Source organism: Anastrepha ludens, chromosome 2 (genome assembly GCF_028408465.1).
Source record: "Anastrepha ludens isolate Willacy chromosome 2, idAnaLude1.1, whole genome shotgun sequence".
NCBI classification, from domain to species: domain Eukaryota; kingdom Metazoa; phylum Arthropoda; class Insecta; order Diptera; family Tephritidae; genus Anastrepha; species Anastrepha ludens.
In genome coordinates this window covers 73,366,745-73,388,343 of record NC_071498.1, presented here as the reverse complement: position 1 = coordinate 73,388,343, position 21,599 = coordinate 73,366,745, and the positions used below count along the sequence as shown (strand labels likewise).

Here is a 21,599-nt window from a genome sequence, read left to right as displayed (position 1 = left end):
CACAAGTTGGTTGGAGGCAGATGCAATTATGCATGCTTGGAAGCTATAAGAAATTATTTACAAAAAATTACCCTTTTTAATCGCAAAATTAGAAAAATATAGAGAATTGTATGCATGTGGCGCTACTAGGTGGCCCTTTAGCAGCATTTCTGCTGTCAAACTGTCTGTCTGCCTCATTCTATGCGCTGCGCTTTCTGATTGTCTACCTTATTCGCCCTCTACATATGTGCTCACTTTTACAGCCTAGCTGCAATTCCATCTGTTTTCTTCGAATTGGCCTGTTTACCGCGCTCTTACTATGTTTCACAACGTTTTTGTTCTTTTTGTTTGTCTTTAACCCACCCAACGCGCACGTTAATCTCATCGGCACAGGATTACAATGTGTGTCTTCTAATCAAATATCAGCTACAATTACATTTATGGCATGTATTTGAGATTAGTGTTTCTTTTCTATAATTTTTTTTTTTTATTATTTGAAACTTCCATCGCTACAGTTTAAATCATTGCTACGCGTAAACACTTCGATGTGCACTTCCAACAAGTCTACAGCGGTAATGCGGTTTGACCGAGGCGCTGGTTTTAAGTAAGCATTTGTTTGGCTGAAGATGGGTATGTTTGGTCGTCGCCTCCAATCCATCTACCTAAACACAAATTTTTCTTTTTATTTTCGTTACCATTATTTTAATATTTAACGCACGTTCGTTTATCTATTCGTTACGCTGCCTTCGTAATGGCAACCTATCTATTAGCTCATGGTGACGCTCAAGTAGCTTATATGTGTGCGTGTTGGGTGACGCACGTACTTGCTTCATGTCACACATACTTGCATGATGAAAATCAAAAATTTTAGATATTAGCGTCATGCACCCGACACCAGGAGCTATATGTTTCCTTCAAACTCACCGTCCATGTATATCCATCAGTATATTGTATCTGTATATGTATGCCTTCCTTTGTACAGTGCAACCTACGTCTGCCAGCCGATGCGTCGGTCTATCCATCTATCACTGATCCGTTCTGTTGCGCTTCTTCCACTTATGTACGTGATCTCCTTCGTTTATTTCTCTCCTCTCCTCTTAATTCATCATTTTTATTTAATCCGTTGTTTTTATTGACTACGCGGCTTGCTTTGCTTGTTTGTTGGTGTCAACCATGGCGAATGTTCCGAGCAGTAAATGTTGCGCGACTTGGCTTGGCGATCCACCAACCAAACAGGGGCAACCAACCCTGCTTCTGTAGGCAGCTTGTATCTATAGGTATCAATCGAAAAAATAAAAACCTTTTTGAGTTTTCAACATAGTCTCCTTTTAGGCTTATATACTTCCTCCAACGCTGTTCTAGCCTTTTATCCCTTCCGAATAATTGGATTTGTCCAATTCTTGTTGTGCAATCGCCTCCTCGTTTATGTATTTTATTTATTTATTTATTATTAAAGCCAAACATATAATCATGGGTTATTTTTATAATGATTGGCCTTAGTTTACATAATTAAGTTGTAGATAAAAGGATTAACAATAAAATGAAAATTAAAATTAAAATTATAGCTAGTGGTAAAGAAGTTAAAGTTGGAGAAGGTATTAAAAAAGGAAAGTAAGATAAAAATAGTAGTAGTAAGAATATGGATTAATTTAAGTACATTCAGCAATTTTCGGGAAGGTTGCGAAGCAATTTATGTTTGAAGCTGAACTTTCTTTTATACATTTACTATTTTGAGATAATTCAAAGACAGACAGAGAACACAAAGTATTGATGTTCAGTCACCAAACAACTGTATTTTATCGGGACTAAATTTAACGAACGGCAAGGCTTTAAAGACACAAGTCGATCTTTGAGGTATCTGGGTTCCTGAGAGTTTATGATCTTCTGGAGTAACACTAAACATTTAAACCTAAGCAAATCGTCAAAAGATACGGAAGCAATAATATATTTTCCCCATCAACCATTTATTTAAATTGGGGAACAAATAGGGTGGTCCGAGGAAGTCAAGTCTGCAGGATAGAAGGGATGTGAAACGATTTGGAACCCTATTCCCCTTAATTTTGCGACAACAACTGCTGAGGCGTGAGTTGGTGCGTTGTCGTTTGGAAAAGGATAATTACTCGACTTCAGCGATTCAAACGAATGCCAAACACAAAGAAATAGTCTGATCTGGCTCTTATTCCAAGAAATGCTACTAACTAAACATGCCCCGACTTTACACGGGCTTTTCAAATGATCCTCGTATTTTATTAAAAATTTTTTTTTTTTTTTTGTAAGAATTTTTCTTCAGATTTTAAGACAAGCCGTTGTCGTGTTAAAAGTATGAAATGCTTAGGAAGGTGGCAAATGTCTTGAAACTATATATGATAACATTTGGCACACACACTGCTTCAAAACGAAACTTTTTTAAAGTTCCCAACTTTGAAAGTGTTTATAGAACTCTGAGATGCAGTACATCCTATGAATTTCCGCAACATTACTTTATTACTTTTGTTGCAACAGCATGAAACATGCACCATAATTTTATGTAGAATTCTGTTGAACAACATTCTCGTTTTCCCCTCGCATATATTCAGTTGAGTATCAGGTCAATCCACAAGTTCGTGCGTTTTTTAAAGGTGGGTTTAAAATTAATAAAAAAGATGTTTAAAGTATTTATTAATCAATAATATATTTTACTTCATTATTTACAATGTTTTCCCCTGTCTAATTCCCTGCTCAAAAAATTGTTTTGTCCTTGGAGTCAAAATACGCTTCGATATCCCTTTTTATAGCTCCTTTTGAGGAGTAGTTCTTGTTACTCATATGGGATTGAAATCCACGGAAAAGGTGATAATCACAAGGAGCAATATCCGGAGAGTATGTCGTGGTGAAACAAAACTTTGCGTATATTCACTAACGATTTTTTTAGGTGCCTCATTCAGGTTTTTTAGCTGATGGGAATAATTATCAGCAGTTATCGTCTGGTTTGGTTCCAGAAGTTCATAACAAACAATACCGGTCATATCCCACCAAATAGACAGGAGAATCTTCTTGGGGTGAAGGCCATCTCTATCGGTCGGTTCTGGTATTTCATCTTCATCTAACCACTGGCGCTTTCGATCAGGATTATTGTAAAGGACCCATTTTTCATCACCAGTAACGATACGGTTCAAAAAACTTTCATTTTCAAGCCCTCGCAGCAGCTGAGAACACACATTCACTCTCTGCTGAAGGTTGGCGACAGAAGGTATATGCTGAACCCATTTCCCCAGCTTTGAAACCTTTCCCAACTGAACCAGGTGCCTGTGAACTGTTCCATGCGATGATTTCAAACTCTGAGCTATCATATCGACTGTCAAATTTAGCTCAGCTTCCACGAGTTCGACCAAAGCGTCGAAATTAAGACTTCAGGACGACCAGCGCGCGGGGCATCCTCCACGTCGCAGTTACCACTTCGGAATTTTGAAAACCACGCAGTCCTTACACTGATATGCTCTCCGTGAACAGTGTTTATTTCTGCAGCAGCAGTTATTGCATTTTTACAACTTTTATAAAAAAAGTACAAAATATGCCTCTTATACGCGTTCGAAGATTCCATTTTATTTTTTAACAACACGTGCTTCTATCCGCGATTAAAATCACTTGTTGAATACACAATATATCAAAGAAAATACAAATAGTTCCGTTATATTCCGCGAATAATTTTTTGTACGCAAAAATCGTACAAAAGAGAAATTATGGGTAACATTCGCACGAACTTATGGACTGACTTGATACTTACTTTACATCCCTCTTCTGTTGAAAAAAAATAGCACTTAATGCACAGCCGAATAGAAGCTAGACAATAGAGAGGGAGGTAAATGGGGTATTCTCCTCGGGCTCGAAGCGAAACGTCGTCAGAATATAATATAAAAGAATGTTAATCGACAAAAACAAAAAAAATGTGTTATGCCGAGTCCAAGTGAACAAACAACAGTTATTTTTCCCCCAAGTCTATTACCAAGGTGGCTGACGGAGCTGAACGGGTGCGTCACTATGACAAACCTCCGAGTGTATTTCTACCGACAAAGCATCATAAATATGTGGGTTCCTCCATTTGTGGAACAACATCAAGACCCACTCTACAAATTGGAAGAGGAGCTCGGCCTAATATCAAAAAAAGATTTTCGTCCCCATAAATGTTGGGGTGGTCCAACTTGAACGCCTTAAGAATAGCAGTTATTTTTATTTTAATCTTGGTTAAGTACGAAGGTTTGTCTAAAAAGACTATTTCTCTTGAGGTAAGAAAATAGATTAGATTCTTTGCGAAAATAAATTAGATAACGTTCAAAATAGAAGGAAGGAATTGATCAAAAATCTATTATAGCGGTACTTGTTCCCTAATTAGTAAACAACTTTCCACCAAAAATGTTAGTAATCATTTCTTCTTCTTCTTAATTGGTACGATAACCACTTACGCGATTCTGGCCGAATTTAACAAAGCGCGCAAGTCGTTTCTTTCTTGTGCTAACCGGCGTCAATTGGACACACCAAGTGAAGCCAAGTCCTTCTCCACCTGATCTTTCCAACGCAGAGGAGGCCTTCCTCTTCCTCTGCTACCACCCGCTGGTACCGCATCGAATACTTTCAAAGCCGGAGCGTTTGTATCCATTCGGACGACATGACCCAGCCAACGTAGCCGCTGGATCTTTATTCGCTGCGTAGCGTTCCATCGCCTGCGATATTCGCCGTTGCCAACGTGCAAAGGTCCAAAAATCGTGCGCAGAATCTTTCTCTCAAACACATTTGTAATTTTTTTGGTAGAAATAATCATCCAAATAGTCGACAATTCAAAGCTTGGTGAAAAAATTTCAAGAAACTGGTTCTGTTGAGGATAGAAAAAGAACTGCCAGACCAAAAACTGTAAAGGGCACAAAAGATTTTAAGGTCGAAGCACTAGTGCAAACTTATGGGCTTTAAAAAATTACAAAATATAGGACGGAACGTGATTTGTGTTAATTAAAGTAAGAAATTCATACTTAGTTTTTGAAAAGTTACTTACATATGGACTACCCGAATGCAAAACTTACATATAGGTCCTTGATGAACTTGATACGCTAAGAGTACATACATACATACATACATACTATATGCCTCACAAGTTCAGGTTTTCCCTGCATGTATACATAAATGTACATTTTAGTATGTATGAGCCTGCACACACTCAATGTTCTTGAAGGACTTCTGAGCTGCTGCTTTCCTTTTTATCGCTCAGGATATTTCGCTATAGATAGAAGTAACGTGTATTGCTTTTGCTCTGCGATTTGGTTGGTGGTTTTATGAAAGTGTACCTTTTCAGCTGTTCACATGCATATGTATGTACCTTCCCTATAGTGAGTTCAATTGAATGTCACTAGTTTGAAACAATGATTATTTCGCTTCGCTTCTCTTTTCCGGTGAAGTTGAGTTTTTTTTATGATAGTGAAAGTAAAAGTTTTCAGCAGCAATTTTCCATTTAGAAAACAAGTAGATTGCATTATATGTAATGTGCAGGAACATGTACGACCGACCATTGTCTTTGTGTATACATATATTTTAATTCAATGTCACCTGAGAACAATTTCGAATTTTTATAGGCTTTTGTTTTTGTGATTTTGTTTGATGAAACATAATGCTAACGATGATCATACATATGTGCCTACACCAAGTGTGATCAAATAATAACTCATTTGTGAGTTTTTATGAAAGTTATTAAAAAAAAATAACACAGTGTTCGCGGACAATTTTTTAAATTCATTATTTCAGCAAAAACTATGGATGTGTAAATGAACTAGCTTCCAGTAAAGCTTGAATTAAATAAGACCCACTATTTTAGCGGCCCACTTCAGATTTTTCCTACAGGCTACATTCATAATATATACACGCATTCGTTTTAACATTGCGACTTGAGCATTTCTGATCTATGCAAGTATGAGGATGTGTGCGCATTCGTACTTGATGCCTCCGAGCAGGCTCCTCTGCTCCGCAGCTTACCAACGCCAGCAGTGACTGGATGATTAAGGCCAACCGTACAGCATTGATGTATACCTACATATCAGCAACGGTAACTACCGCGCGCTATGACTAAAGAGGTGCTGCCTTGAAGGGCGAAACCACAGCTTTTTCACTTTAATTCAACCTCGCAAGCAGATTCCTGTGCGTCTTTTACTTCCATCTTTTAGACAAAATACATATGTATGCATGTTTTGTTTTTGTTGTTGATTTTTCTTTATTATGCATTTTATTTTATCTCTATATTTTTTCTACTTTACCACTCTATATTTGGTGTTTTGAGGTGATAATTTTTGTTATTTTTCATTGTTACTGCTGTGTAGATTTACAGATATATCTGTAGGAACACTCCCCGTTCTCCTCGCAGTTCTATTTGTAACAATTTGATAAAATGCTAGCCTATGATAAAATGCTAGTACGATCCTGCCTTTGTTGTGATATGGGCAAAAAATTGGGATGTGAAGGGAAAGAACTGAAAAGTTTGAGAAAATACTTTTCCAGGGATGCCTAAATGGCACCAAATTTGGCTGAGTTATTCAACTTTGCCTTAAATTTATCTTAAAATAAAAATATTATTATCTTCATTCCGTTAATAAAATATTGAAATATTTTTATGCAGACCTTTTTATTTTAAACACTTTTATTAAAAAACGTTATTTATTAGTTTTATAATTTTACAATGTTATATATTATATACATTATTTTTAGTTTATAAATGTTTTTTTATTGTTTATTTTTTTTATTGCTATGCTCCTTAACTTTGCATCTCGTTACCTTCTCTTAGGCATTTCTCTTCTATCGTTCAATATCTTCTTTGTTTATATCATAAGCGTGTCCTTATAGCTCCGGGACACTGTCACGCACACATATAAGCTGCTGGACAGCACATGCATGAGCGTGTCCCGGAGCTTTAGGAGTCTCTGCATTGATCCTGCTGCATATAGTATTTGCTTGTGAGTTGGTGTAGACAGACATCAACTATTTTTAGTAAAAAGAAATGTTTAGGTATGTATAAGTGGATTATTGTTAATTTAAATGGATTGAAAAAATAAAATGCAGATTTTATACATAACCTTAATGTAATATAATCGAAGAACCAACAAATTGCAGAATTTTCGCTCCAACTTCGGCGTGCCTAGTTCACATTCCTGTTCAATCTTCCTCAAAGTCTCGGTTTGTTTTCTCCCTCATTATTTTCAATCTCTTTTAGTAATTTTTAAATTACTGCCACTCAATTCAATAAATTAACTTAAACTAGAGCATTCGACAATTGTGAAATTATTAAAATTCATTTCATTCAATGCGGTTATAGCCAAAACTGCGATGTCGGGGCTATTTCTGTCGTCATCATTAATAGCCGCGCCTATGCCGTCGCCGTCGTCATCTTCGTCTTCGACTTCATTCTCATCAATGACGACTTCTTCTTCGTCATCCGATTTATACATCGTGTTCTCCTCCGTCTCACTGTCATTACCCGCAAATTGCGTTGCTTCAAAAAATTCCACTTCATCATTTCCATCCGCCTTAAAGCTGGTATTGGCCGCAGCAGCTGTACCATCTTCTTCAACCGAGGCTTCCGTCTTGTCATCACCTTCATCTTCAACAGCTGCAGCAACGTTAGTCTCGCTTGCTGCTGCTTCGTCACCTTCATCGTCACCAATGCTCGCCCCCGCCGGCGCCACATTAACACCTTCATCGTTCCTCGTTTCGTCGTTTCATTTAAAATTAATACCACTTGAATTCGATCGTAATAAAATGGATTTAATTTATGAACCGGCGAGGTGAGTGAGTTGTGTATGGCTAGTGTTTTTGTTATTGTTGTTTCTATAAGGCTACGCTATCTTTTTTTGCTTCTTGTTTGAAGAGTGGTTTATGATGTGTTGTGATGGTCAAATATGAGAGACATAGGATGTGTGGGTGAGTATGTGACAAACTACTGTTCGAGATGTTCTACAAGAAGATAACCTTTTAAATGTATTTTGTTTCTTTTTCTTACTTACTTACTTACTTAGGTGGCCATAACAACCCGTTACCGAGTTACGGCCGACCTCACTAGCTCTCTCCAGGCGCCTCTGCTACACGCGCGCCTTCTCCAATTCTGTACACCAAGCGAGCATAGGGTTTCCTCTACCTGGTCTTTCCACCGGAGCAATGGTCTTCCTCTGCGTCGGCTCCCTTGGACTTCGCCCTCGAACACCTTCTTTGCTGAAGCTTCTTCATCCATACGCACGGCATGCCCTAGCTAATGCAGGCGTTGGATGGCGATGCGTTGAACTACGTCAATGTCGGCGTAGAGCTCATACAGGTCGTGGTTCATTCTTGAACGGTAGTCTTCGCCAACGCGCAACTCAATTGCTTACTTAGCCCATAGTAACACCTATTAGCAAGAGTGATTCCCCGTTTGATCTCCAGGCTGATATCGTTGTTGCTGTTAACGGCGGTGCCAAGATAAATAAATTCTGGCACAACTTCGAAGGTATAGTTGTCCGCAATGACGTGCGTTCCTACACGCCGTGTGTTCCGCGTTGTAGACAGCATATACTTCGTTTTACCCTCGTTCACCGCCAGACCCACTCGTGATGATTCCTTTTCGATAGCAGAAAACGCAGTGGTGACATCTTCCTTATAGCGGCCGATAATGTCAATGTCATCGGCGTACGCAAGGAGCTGGACACATTTGAAGAAAATAGTGCCATTACGATGAACACCTGCTTTTCGGAGCACCCCTTCCATCACGAAGTTGAAGTGGATCGCGTTGTCTGAAACCTCGAACGGTACTGAATGGCGCGGAGAGGTCCTACGCAGCATGTCTGCTCCAAATACTTCTCTTCAAGGCTGGTATCGAACCCAACCCTGGGCCAGAAGTATTCTATTGCTGCATATGCCACAAACGGCTCCACCCGAACTCCACCTCGGTTAGGTGCAATAAGTGCAACGGGTGGTGCCATCTTAAGATCTACTCAGGCCTTAAGACACATGGGGAGAGGTCCACACGGTTTGTGACCAGATGTTGCTCCCACCACCCCTTCCTCAACGGCTTCCTCGTCGAATGTGCCGGCACTTCAAACTGCCACCACTAATTAAACCTCAGCGGTTCGGAGGCTACCGGTGCAGCACGACTCCCTATCTGACTCACAACCCTCCCAATCCCAGTGCGGAAGCAAACCAGAGCTCTCGATCCCCCGTACAGTCTGTTTCGTTTGTCAGACCGGGACCTGACATCAGTCAAGTGCAATTCTTGCAATGGCTGGTGTCACTTCCGAAGGTGTTCTAGCCTACGCACCACCCGTGAGTGGACACCTGACTTCGTTGCCCTCTGGTGCAGAGCTCTGCACCAGCAAACGCCCCCTGTAGCGCGGCTGCCCGTCAACATCAGGCCGCAACTACTACTGCGGAACGCACATCAGGACCGAATTTTTTAATATATATATAGCCCCTGTCTCCTGCTGCCCGGCAGGATATCACCCTGATATAGGTGCGCTCATCAGAGGTGAAAACCGATTGGTAGTAGGTGATTCCAATGCGTATCACGATCTTTGGCATTCAAGTCTACCAAACGATCGAAGGGGACATCAATTGGCAGAGCATATAGACGATGTCCCCACCAGGGTAGTGAGCAATTGTAGCAGCTCGCCTGACATAACAATTGCTAGCGTAGCTCTGATAAATAGCATAACCTGGCGGCCTATGCTATCGCTTGCATCAGACCACTTGCCCATTATCATCTCGACCTAGAGACTTCGTTTCCGGTCACCAGCCATACATTAAATTTAACAAAGCTAATTGGGTCAGATTTGCGGAATTTACCGAGGATACCTTCGCCGCATAGGTGAAGGCTGTTCTTGCAAACGATTGTGACCACCTACACCAGGCCGATCCCGGGGATCCTCGCATAAAGGATCTCAATTTGGAGATCCGGCAACTGGTAATCTAACACAAGCGAACTAACTAGGAGAACATGTGAAGACCTGCAAAATTTACCTCTGGTGTGAGTAAGCTCTGGTCTACCTTAGGCTCCCTGTCGAACCCGACGAAGCACAACCACAAGGTGGATATCACCTTTAACGGTTGCACTTCGTCGGACCCAAAGAGATGCGCGAGCTATTTTAGCCGGCAATTCATACTGCAGAGTTACCCCACTACTTAAATATGGGAAACCCGCCAACCAAGAGGATTCTTATCGGCCGATAACTCTCCTTTCCCCAGTAGTGAAGATTCTTGAAGCCCTTCTACTCCCACTCTATACGCAGCATATGACCCTAGCCTCACACCAGTATGGCTTCCGAAAAGTGCATAGTACCACCACAGCACTCACCGTCATAAACACTCAGATTAACCGTGGGGGTAACCAACGTCCCTGCGAGAGTACTTTCCTAGTAGCGTTAAACCTAAAAAGGCTTTCGACACTATCAACTACGCCACGCTACTAGATGATATTTTACAGTCGACACCGCGAAATACCTGAGTGATTCGTCGGTTTTATTTCTAGACCAAATTTCTAAGCAGAGGAAAATAAAGCAACTTCTATATCTCGAAACTCTCTCAGCCACCAGAGAGAGTCTCTCTGGTCTCCTACGCCGACGTCTGCACGATAATGGCGTCGGGCAATGACATTGATGGCCTGTGTGCCAAAGTAAACGACTACCTCGCCTGCCTTTCTCGCTTCATCCTGCGAGGAACCTACAACTTTCCCCCACGAAGTCCAGTCACCAATGATTCCCAGTGGACGAAGCTACAGACTTGTCAAAACACTGCCATTAGGACTGCGACAGGATGTCTCTTGATGTCCCCAATTCAAAATTTACACGACGAGGCCCATATACTCCCTGTAAAGGAGCATAATATACTGCTTAGCAAGCAGTTCCTGTTAGAGTGTTACCGCAGGGTATACCGTAAGATGAGCTAGGCAAAGACGACAGGTGATTTACACTACACTGACAGGGTAAAGTTAACTGCTACGACGACAACAAAAAAAACAACGGGCCTTTAAAAACAAAAGTGAGGAATTTTCCATCAAAAATATGAAAACAGAAGAATGCCTACCTGTATTTAAAATAAAAAGGGATAAAAAATTTAATTAATGAAGTATGAATTGGTATGTGATATTCAATATATTCAATCATCTTTCTCGCCCAAAAGCATTTTTGGTATTTTGGTGCGCAGAAAGCGGTCTCGGAATTTCTTTAGTGAATAAATTCGGATTACATTTTTTCCATAGTGGTGATATTTGCAAAAATTACAAGAAATTTCATTCAATAACAGCTCATAATAATGACTAAAGTATAATACATAAAACCCTGTCAATGGATCTCTCTCCGAATAACAATTTTTTTATGTAGTAGGGATTAGTGCCAAAAAGATACTCAAAAATTTGTATCTACCTGCTGAGTAGAGGATTTTTGAAAGCAACAATTTTATTCTTGTTTTTATTCATTTTACATTCTCGACGTAAGGAATAATAAAGCATACATACTATGTATTCTTTTATAGCAGTTTTACTATTCTTACCTGTATAGAAATTTGTATGTACCTATGTACAAGGTGTCCTGTGGCACAGTTAGATTTTAAATTTAAAGATTCTACCTAACCGCTCAGCGTATGAGTGGAGAGGGAATGGCGTTGGCTTCGTTATTTATGCGGGTTATTTAGTCACGATATCCAAGTGAACGGGTGAGCAATCGGAGCGTATTTCTGGACAACTGCTTCAACGTGCGCAACTGTGCGTCGTAGATTTTGTTCACGTTACAATATCCCACGTTTACGTGATGTCACAAGTGAAAATTTATTATTTATTTCCTTCGGTGGCAAACAGCTCACGGCCGGGGCCCAGCCGAAATATTGAACTCGTTGCAAAAAGTACACGGTTTCAAACTTCCCCATTTGCAAATGGTAGTCACGCGGCAACCCTTCGGCTTCGGCCGTAAACTTAATAATACTTCAAATATAATGACACCGGGGAAATGTAATATTCATGTACATGGCGGCACTCAATGTGTTGAGCTGTACAAAAACATATTTGAAAATTATTGAGCAGCTTTCTCTTTCTTTTCTTGAAAATTTCAGAAATTATTCTTTAAATATGTATCTATAAGACAGAAAAAAGTTTGAATTAAATAAATAATTTTTTACATAGAAAAAAAATATTGAAAATAGGCCTTTTTTTACCCGACGAAACCCATGTAACCCCTTAACCTTTCCATTTGTAACCATATTTTTCTCCTTTGTATCATTACAGATTGGCGGTGAACGAATGTCAAGCAATTCAAACTGCTAGAGTGACATCTAACCTGAACGCATCGAGTAGTACAATGGCGGTTAGTCGAGTACCATCGCCACCTTTGCAGGAAGTAAATACACCAGTCGCCGAGAACTGGTGTTACACACAGGTGAATATGTCATGTAAATCACATATACAAGAAAGTATGGAAATTAGAAAAACACAAAAATAGGAAACCAGGGTCAATAATAAAAAATTAAGAAGAGACATGTAAAACACAAACATGATGAAATAGTAGTAAATCTAAAAAAAGCAAACTACAACTACATAAAATAACCCTTAAATCAAATAGAGAAGCAACCTACGACAAAAGCTACAACCCTCTCAGGTTCTTGAGTACATGGTATCGCACCTACTATATATACTCGTAGTACTTGTGTGCATTTATGGCAGCGTAAAGCAAAACTGGAACTGTGCAACTATGTAGATAGAAACAATGTCAAACAAAGAAATGTAAAAATGTGGAAAATGTTAAATTGAGAAACTGTAAGAATTTGTAACAATATGTGCTTGCAAAATAAAATGCATTCGCTTGCTTGCTCTCAATACATTTTTTCTTCTTCCTCTTGTTTTAATCTTAATTCACTTCATTTTACTGCTCTTTGCGCGTATTTGCCGCTGCGCTATGCTATGTGCACCTGAGAAACCCTGACCTTCTTCGGTTACACCTTGGCTTCATAGCATATTACACTTCCTGGTGTTTGAGTGATTGAATTTCAAGTGACTACGAAAATTTACTTCCTACCAACCTTAACTACAAATGCGGTAACAAAAACAAAAAAAAAATGCAAATAAACCTCTACCGCTTCAGCTCAGCTCATCTCAGTATAGACCTTGTGACTACATAGAAATTTATGTATATATGTAGTAAAATACATATGTGCCATTTGCTCTGCTATGAGTGCTACTCTTCAATACCGAACACGTTTCTAGCTTTATTCTATTAAGCTCTACTATTCAATGCAGCCATCCATCATTCATGCAAATCATAAAAGAAGGTGAATCTCAGAACGACGTTACCATTGCTGCTGTTTTTGGCAGCGATAATTTAAAATTTCTTCATTCAAAAGTCTTGTTGAAATTTTGAATATTACTTCTTTATTTGCTTTTATGCTTCCTCTTTTTCGCTTGTATTTATTGGCTCAATTTTCATTGCCGATAAGGCTATTAATTATTAATTTATTAAACTAAATTAAATTAACGAAATTTTATTTAGTTTTCTTAAAATTAAAGATTTTGCTCATATTTTAATTTTTATGCATATGTAAAGGGTGATTTTTTAAGAGCTATAGGAAAGTTTTTCACAAAAACACACGTAAAATTCAGAAAAATGCATGAAATTTTTATTTAAATCGATAGTAAGGTCCATAAAATTTAATGTTTGAAGATTATTTCATGCAAATGTTGACCGCAACTGCGCTTCAAATGGTCCCTCCGCTTAGTCCAATTTTAGCATACTCTTTCCAATGTTTCGGCCGGTATCTCACATATAAATGCTTTAATGTTGTCTTCCAATGCGTTAATTGAAGCAGGCTTGTCTGAATAGACATGAGCTTTAACATAGCCCCACAAAAAATAATCTAAAGGCGTTATATCGCACGATCTGGGTGGAAATAAAATGTTCATCGAACTCGCCTCTGAACAAGTCCATTGTTACGCGTGGTGTGTGGCATGTGGCACCGTCTTGCTGAAGCCACATGTCATGCAAGTCAAGCTCTTGCATTTTGGGCAAAAAAAGTTGAATATCATTTCACGGTAGCGCTCACCATTCACAGTTACGTTACGATTCGCAGTATCTTTGAAGAAGTACGGTCCAATGATACTCCAGCCCATAAACCGCACCAAACTGTGACCTTTTCTGTATACATTGATAGCTCTTGCAATTCTTCTGGCTGATCTTCACTCCAAAATGGACAATTCTGCTTATTTACGTACCCATTGATCCAAAAATCAGCTTCGTCGCCGTACACAATTTTTCGATAAAAAAGTGGATCTTCGGCCAACTTTCCAAGAGCCCATTCACCAAAAATTCTGCGTTGCGGTAGGTCGTTCGGCTTCAATTCTTGCACCAGCTGTATGGCTTCACACCTAAATCCTTTCGCAAAATTTTCCACGTTGTTGAGTAATAGAGGCCGAATTGCTGCGAACGGCGACGAATCGATAATTGATGGTCATCATTAACACTGACCGATACAGCTGCGATATTTTCTTCAGTTCGCACTCTACGTAAGCGTGTTGGTGGTTTGATGTCCAATAATGTAAATTTGATTCTAAATTTAGTCACAATAGCTCGAATAGCCGCTTCAGTGGATCGATTAAACTGACCATAAAATGGGAGAAGCGTGCGATAATCTTTCTTAACAGAACAGCCATTTTTATAATAAAATTCAATGATTTGCAAGCGTTGTTCGTTTGCAAGACGATTCATGGTTAAATTATAGACCAAACTGAAGATGTTTGACAGTGAAACAAAACACGAAACTTGCGGCAGCTGTTTAAACCAACTGTTTAAAAAGATAATAGCTAAAAAATCACCCGTTATTAAACTTTTTTTGTTTGTTTGAATGCTTCTGTTTTTGAAGAGGGGTCATAAGTAAAAGGAGGCGTTAATATTAAGGGTTTTTATTTGTTACAACAAAAAAATCAAAAACTACCTCTTAAATGTAAAAAATGTATAGCAATATTTCAAAATTCAAGCTTACTTAAAATTTCTAACACATTAGATTTAAAGGGTGGTTCAAAAGTTATTTCCTTGAACAAAAACATTTGGGTCATTTGAGTTACAGTTAGGAAAGAACTACTGCTAGACATATTAACAGAAAGTCAATTTCATATCTCTGCGGAACGAAATGAATCCGTGTTTTGCTTAAACAACGTTAGGCTTAAACAAAGTCAGTGGCGCATTGATTGAAAAGGTTTTAACCGAAATGAAGCACCCACTGCGTGTTCTGTACCCAAGTGGTGCTAAAGTTTGTTTATAAGACTGGCATGCTAGTGGACAGCACTCACAGTCTCCGTCGTCATACGGTGCGCACTGACGAGAATGTGGGTGCCGTAAACGAGAGTGTTGGACTCAGTCCGGGAACATCGACTCGAAAATCGATCTTAACAACTTCACATTTCACGCACCAGCCTGATGCGAGTTTTACACAAACACCAAGTATTATTCGCTTAAATTTTATAGCAGAAAGATATGAACACAGATTTTGTGGGAATAATCATCTTTTTTGACGAAGTGCGGCGGCTATATTAACAAACAAAATTGCTGCATGTGGGGATCGGAGAAACCGCTAGTGATCGTCAAGAAGTCAAAGCAACATCAGAGAATGACAGTTTGGAGCGGCAGCATCATTGGCCCATTTTGCTTTCGGTCAACGGTGAGCATTGCAGTGGTACGATATTCGGTTTTAGCAGGATGGCGCACCATGCCACACAACCAATGCCACAATCGATCTTTTGCACGATAGGTTCGATAATAGCGTTAACATATTTCATTACATATTGAAACAATTTCGATTTTAGTAGTCATATTATCGCCCGTATAACCGAACGAGGTCCTTGTATATTGTTCAGTTTTACACAAACTTGCATGGATCAAGTACGGTTGGTGTTTTATATGCCACTTTCAGAACAACACTTTTCACACGAAATTTCCATACAATTGTATGTTCCGCATCAATAGTTTTGAAGTTTTTTTTATATTATTTTCTAAAGTATTATTATATATTATAATTTGTAATATTTTCCATTTTTATTTCCCAGGTGAAAGTGGTAAAGTTCAGTTATATGTGGACCATAAATAATTTTAGTTTTTGCCGCGAGGAAATGGGTGAGGTCCTGAAATCGTCCACATTCTCTGCCGGTGCTAGTGACAAACTGAAATGGTGAGTTCAAAATACAAATGTTAATAAACTAAAGTACAGATATTAGAAAAAGGAGAATGAAATAATTAAAATCAATAGAGGGAAATTTAGAAACAACATCTAATAAGAACTAAATCAGGTTACAAAAAATAAAATAAAAACGATTCAAATTAAATATAATTGGAACTGAAAAATTAATGAAGTAGTATGAAAATGTATGGACCTAACTGTGATTATCTACACAAAATTCTGGATGGAAGTAATAAAGGAACAATAAAAGAATACAATTCTGCATTCCGCTATTTATTGTTATTATTTTTTTAATCTAGTTAATAAAAGCATGTTAAAATATCTTAATCAAACGGTTACTGCGAGTAAAGGGTAACATTTTATGATACTACTTAAATGTGTTTTTCACCTCACCTTAAATGCAACAATGAAATTTGACGGTTAAGTTTGAAGTAGGTAGGTGCGTGACACTCCTTAACCTCTCTTTTATATTTTTTGAAACTAAACTTCTCCCTTGAAGCTACTTTTATAAGGAAACTTTTTTTCCTTTAGCCTGAAGGATACGGAATAAGTTCATTGGAAAAAAAGATAATTCATTTATATTGCTCATAATTATAATTCAACAATAACTAGTGTGTCCAAATATGAAAAAGATCGCCCAAGTAATATAATTTCAAAGTTTATACTAATATAGGTATGTATACGAATATATGCGGACCCTATTCGGAATTCACATTGCCCAGCCGTTCTCGAGCTTTGCGATCAGAAAAAAAGTTGCTTTCACAACATATATACTATATACATATGTACATGTATATTTGTATCTATGTTATTGCCGCGTACATCCTTTGTTGGGTGTTTTGCTGGGCTCCTCTTCCAATTTGTGGGGTGTGTCTTGATGTTGTTTCACAAATGTCTTTCAAAATATATATTAGTATAGATGCAAAAAATATAACAAGTAAAAATTTAAATTTCTTTATTATAATTTAATCATTCTCACTTCATCAGGTGTTTACGCGTCAATCCAAAAGGTCTCGATGAGGAAAGCAAAGATTACTTATCGCTATATTTATTATTAGTATCGTGTAACAAATCAGAAGTTAGAGCCAAATTTAAATTTTCAATATTGAACGCGAAAAGAGAAGAAACCAAAGCCATGGAATCGCAGAGGTAAATGCAACGTTTTTATCATTTCCCTTCAATTTTATTAATACATATTTTCTCTTTCTTTCTCTCTCTCATTCTCTACGCTGGGCTTTTCAGAGCTTACCGTTTTGTACAGGGCAAAGATTGGGGCTTCAAAAAATTCATTCGACGAGATTTTCTGTTGGACGAAGCCAACGGTCTGCTACCCGAGGACAAATTAACCATATTCTGTGAAGTTAGTGTTGTAGCCGATAGCGTAAATATCTCCGGTCAGTCAAATATTGTACAATTTAAAGTACCCGAATGTCGATTGTCCGAGGATTTGGGAGCATTATTTGATAATGAGAAATTCAGTGATGTAACGTTGGCGGTGGCCGGTAGGGAATTTCAAGCGCATAAAGCAATATTGGCAGGTAAGGAAAACGAATTAGTTGAATGCCTTTCAATGTTATGAATAATAATGAGAAATTAATTAAACAACAAAATTTTGACTTTATTTGTACTAAAATAAATGCTTTTGAGAAACTTTGTATGATAGACATAAATTTAATTATTAATTAAAAATTTTTTCAAGTATAAATTCGAAAATTTAGTATAAATGAAAATGATAATACCAGCTTATTAACTCGTATCTAATTACCCTTTACTCCATTTGCAGCACGAAGTGAAGTTTTTAATGCTATGTTCGAGCATGAAATGGAAGAACGAAAACTGAATCGTGTCGATATACATGACGTTGATCATGAAGTGCTGAGAGAAATGCTGCGCTTCATCTACACAGGCAAAGCGCCAAATTTAGAAAAAATGGCTGATGATCTCCTAGCCGCTGCTGATAAGGTGAATTTGCTTTTTAAATGCATAAAGAATTAAGAGTTATTCAAATGTCTAGAGAAAAAAGATTTATTGAAAAATTAAAACTGTTCGTATATTCCATATTTATGTACATATATGGAGATGCAGTTATGTAAATTAAACAGTAAATGATAAATAATTTACAACTGGCGACGTTTTTAGTACTTTAGTACAAATTTAAATAAAAATATCACGATATAATAAAATGTATATCAGTTATTGAAAAGTTGAATGACAGCACAGATTTAAGAATGTTCAGTTCTTATTAATTATATCCCAATGCTTAAACTAGATGATGGGTTAAACAAAATACTAATATATATTCACATATTTGTGAAGAAAAACTTTCTTGGAATAATTTGATTTCGTATCGACGCACTTTAATACGAAATATTTTTTGTGTACAGGCCACTACATTGTAACACAAACCTTCATTTGACCAAATTTCAATCATACGTTAGTCTCTTGTAAAAATATCCCAAATTAGCTCGAACCATCAGACCATCATTACTTACTATTCTTGCAATGATACTGGAAAATTCGAGTTAACCGAAATTGTGCAACAGAACCCAGCTAATGGTCAAAAATTTGCACCCAAGCTTTATAGAAATAACGATTTGTTTCCACTCACTAGAGAAATATGTATATTACATAGTTGTTTTTGACTGAGATAAATATATGTAATCCACGATTAAAGCAATTCGATTACGATTCGACGAAGCGAACTTTTTTCATTCATCATTTCATTCAACATTTCATCATTTTTTCATTTATTAACTTTTTTATTTACTACAATCTAATATCCCCATTGATTACATTCCCCAACTGTCATTTGACTTTGAACGTTGTGACCCATGATTTATAATTTTATTTATTTTCACATCTAATCACATTACTTTTTGACTCCTTTTTTTAATTTTTCTATTGTCTTTACAGTATGCGTTGGAAAAGCTGAAAGTGATGTGCGAAGAGGCGCTCTGCCTTAATCTCTCCGTAGATACCGCAGCGGAAACTTTAATATTAGCCGATCTCCATAGTGCGGATCAATTGAAAGCACAAACCATTGATTTCATAAATACGTGAGTACCAACAAACCAACAAATCGATCGGCCAATCAACTGATCCAAGCAAAGCAAACATCAATTTGAATACTCTACAGATTACTGTTTGCTTATAAACATACTTTCTGTGAGAAATATTTATAAACAAACGCGTAAATGCATGAGGAAGTGTTTGATGTTGAATGGGAAATACGAGTATAATATTTATTAATGCGCATTCTCTTTCTTTCTCTTTTTGTTGACACCCCTTTAGTCATGCCACAGATGTGATGGAGACTACCGGCTGGCAAAGTATGATCGCGACACATTCACATTTGATTGCGGAGGCATTTCGTGCGCTTGCCACACAACAAATCCCACCAATTGGACCACCAAGGAAGCGTGTAAAAATGAGCTGAAACCACAACGGTGCAAAGAGCTATTACAGCAGCAATAACAAATATAACAATAACTATAACTCTACAAAAAATAACAAACATAATTTTAATTATAACCATAAATACTACAGAAACAGAAACAGCAACACAAACTCTATACACATTAAAAATAATGGAAATGATGATAAATTGGAAAATGATAATAACAGCAATTACCATTACAGCAGCAATTTCAAGAAAAACTTTCGTCAACAGAAATGTCACCAGAGAAGTCCAGACCGTAATAGACACCAACGGGACGTTATAGTCGCTAAAAGCCATAACAATAACATTAGCGGCAACAACTATAAAAACGATAGGCCAATAAAGAGCTTTTTCAAAAATTATTACGAAAATACAGAAAAGTCGTTTTTTCCACGGAAAAGGCTGCGCAATAGCAATATTACTCCAGAGGATCTTAAGCAACGGAACAACAGAAACAGCAACAACAATAACAAACTGCATTACAAATCAAATCATCGGAAGAAGAGCAACAAACAATGTAACTACAACAGCAATAGAAAAACGATGATTGGTGCAGTATTAAAGAAGAACAAAAAGCGAATCAACAACAAAAACATTCATACCTACAAGTGCTACAGTAGCTATAGCGACGAATTGACATGGATTTCAATCAAGCCAAATACGGTCGTACCAGCCACATTCCCCAAATTATACTACTCTTTGGAGAATGTCATTTGCTGCTACAATAATGAAAAGAACAAAAATAAGCTACTCGGCAACAGGAGTTGCAGTGAATACAATAACAATAATACTCACAACAGTTTACTTTTATTTGTGGGCATTACTAATTTGCTCCGAGTGTTTATTATGATTGAGAAGATCATCGCAGTGTGGCTACATTTGCGAATGCGCAGCCATGGCGTTATCAACAGCAACCATTTCTGTATACGCAATTAGAGAAAAAATTTCAATTTATAAAGACGCTAAGCCTATAAGTTTTTTAGCAACATTGTTATGCAACTCCATTTTTCTTGCACTACTTTGTGGTTGTAATTCTATGAGATACTAACTTTCTGTCTTATTAAATTTTGTTGTTTTTGCTAGTATTTACTGCTTACTTATGGATGGCATTGCGCGGGTAAAAACTAATGAATTTTTGCAACAATTTTAGCGAAGCCTTATGAAAAATTTTAAATCTTCTAAAACTGAAATCAGTAAAAACCAAAATTTTGATGTAATCAGAATCACAAATACTACTTTTGAAAGTTTGCACTTTTCTCAATTTTCAGAAAGCACAATTAGTTTTACCATTTTTCCATTCAATCAATCTTACCAATTAAAACAATTGTTAATTCACTTAAGAAGTTGTATAGAATTCTTAAAACTGAGATAGTCAAAAATTAAAAAAAGTTATGACAAAATCAAACAAAATATTATAGTTGATCAAACCGAAGTTATGTAAGTATGTTAATACATTGTTTACTTACATACGTACATTTATATTTGTGAATTGTTTTAATGTGTAAACTTTGTTAAGAAATGTGCAATGCAATTTGTAATCACTAACAACAACTACAGCTGCAATGCAAAACCGGAATACTTGGATTTTCTATGAAACTACTCCAACTACTGCGCTCAGATTTTGTGCTAAGCAAACTGAAGCAGCACCACAAACAATGTCAACAATCAATTATTATAACTCTGTAAACAAAAATTTGATTCGTTTTTTTGTAATATAATTTATTATTCTTTTTAGTCTTGACTTGATCCTTTAGACACTTGAACAAATTGTAAACAAATAAACAAAAAAGAAATCAAGCGAATGGAACGAATTGATGAGTATGTGTATGAAACATAAATTATGTAAAATTGATGTAACCTCTTCAAATTTTTTTAATTAAGCTATATGGAAGTAGTAATATTTACATAAAACAGAACAAAACAAAACCGATAGAATGCTTTTGATGTGCAAGTAAAAATAAAATGAAAAAATTATTAATTTATATTATATTTACCATTA

General features: G+C 37.2%; 1 protein-coding gene across 1 annotated transcript in view; it reads left to right on the top strand.

Annotated features, from left to right (window-relative positions):
* The window catches only part of LOC128871839 (protein roadkill), a 50,321-nt gene extending 29,636 nt beyond the window's left edge, over positions 1-20,685 (top strand). Inside the window, exons 2-8 of the mRNA XM_054113938.1 lie at positions 12,227-12,377; positions 16,031-16,152; positions 17,149-17,310; positions 17,404-17,699; positions 17,945-18,123; positions 19,075-19,217; positions 19,453-20,685. Coding sequence (XP_053969913.1) covers positions 12,227-12,377; positions 16,031-16,152; positions 17,149-17,310; positions 17,404-17,699; positions 17,945-18,123; positions 19,075-19,217; positions 19,453-19,597 — 1,198 coding nt within the window. The 3' untranslated portion in view covers positions 19,598-20,685. The remainder of the gene's footprint in view (positions 1-12,226; positions 12,378-16,030; positions 16,153-17,148; positions 17,311-17,403; positions 17,700-17,944; positions 18,124-19,074; positions 19,218-19,452) is intronic.
* Positions 20,686-21,599: the final 914 nt, after the last annotated feature.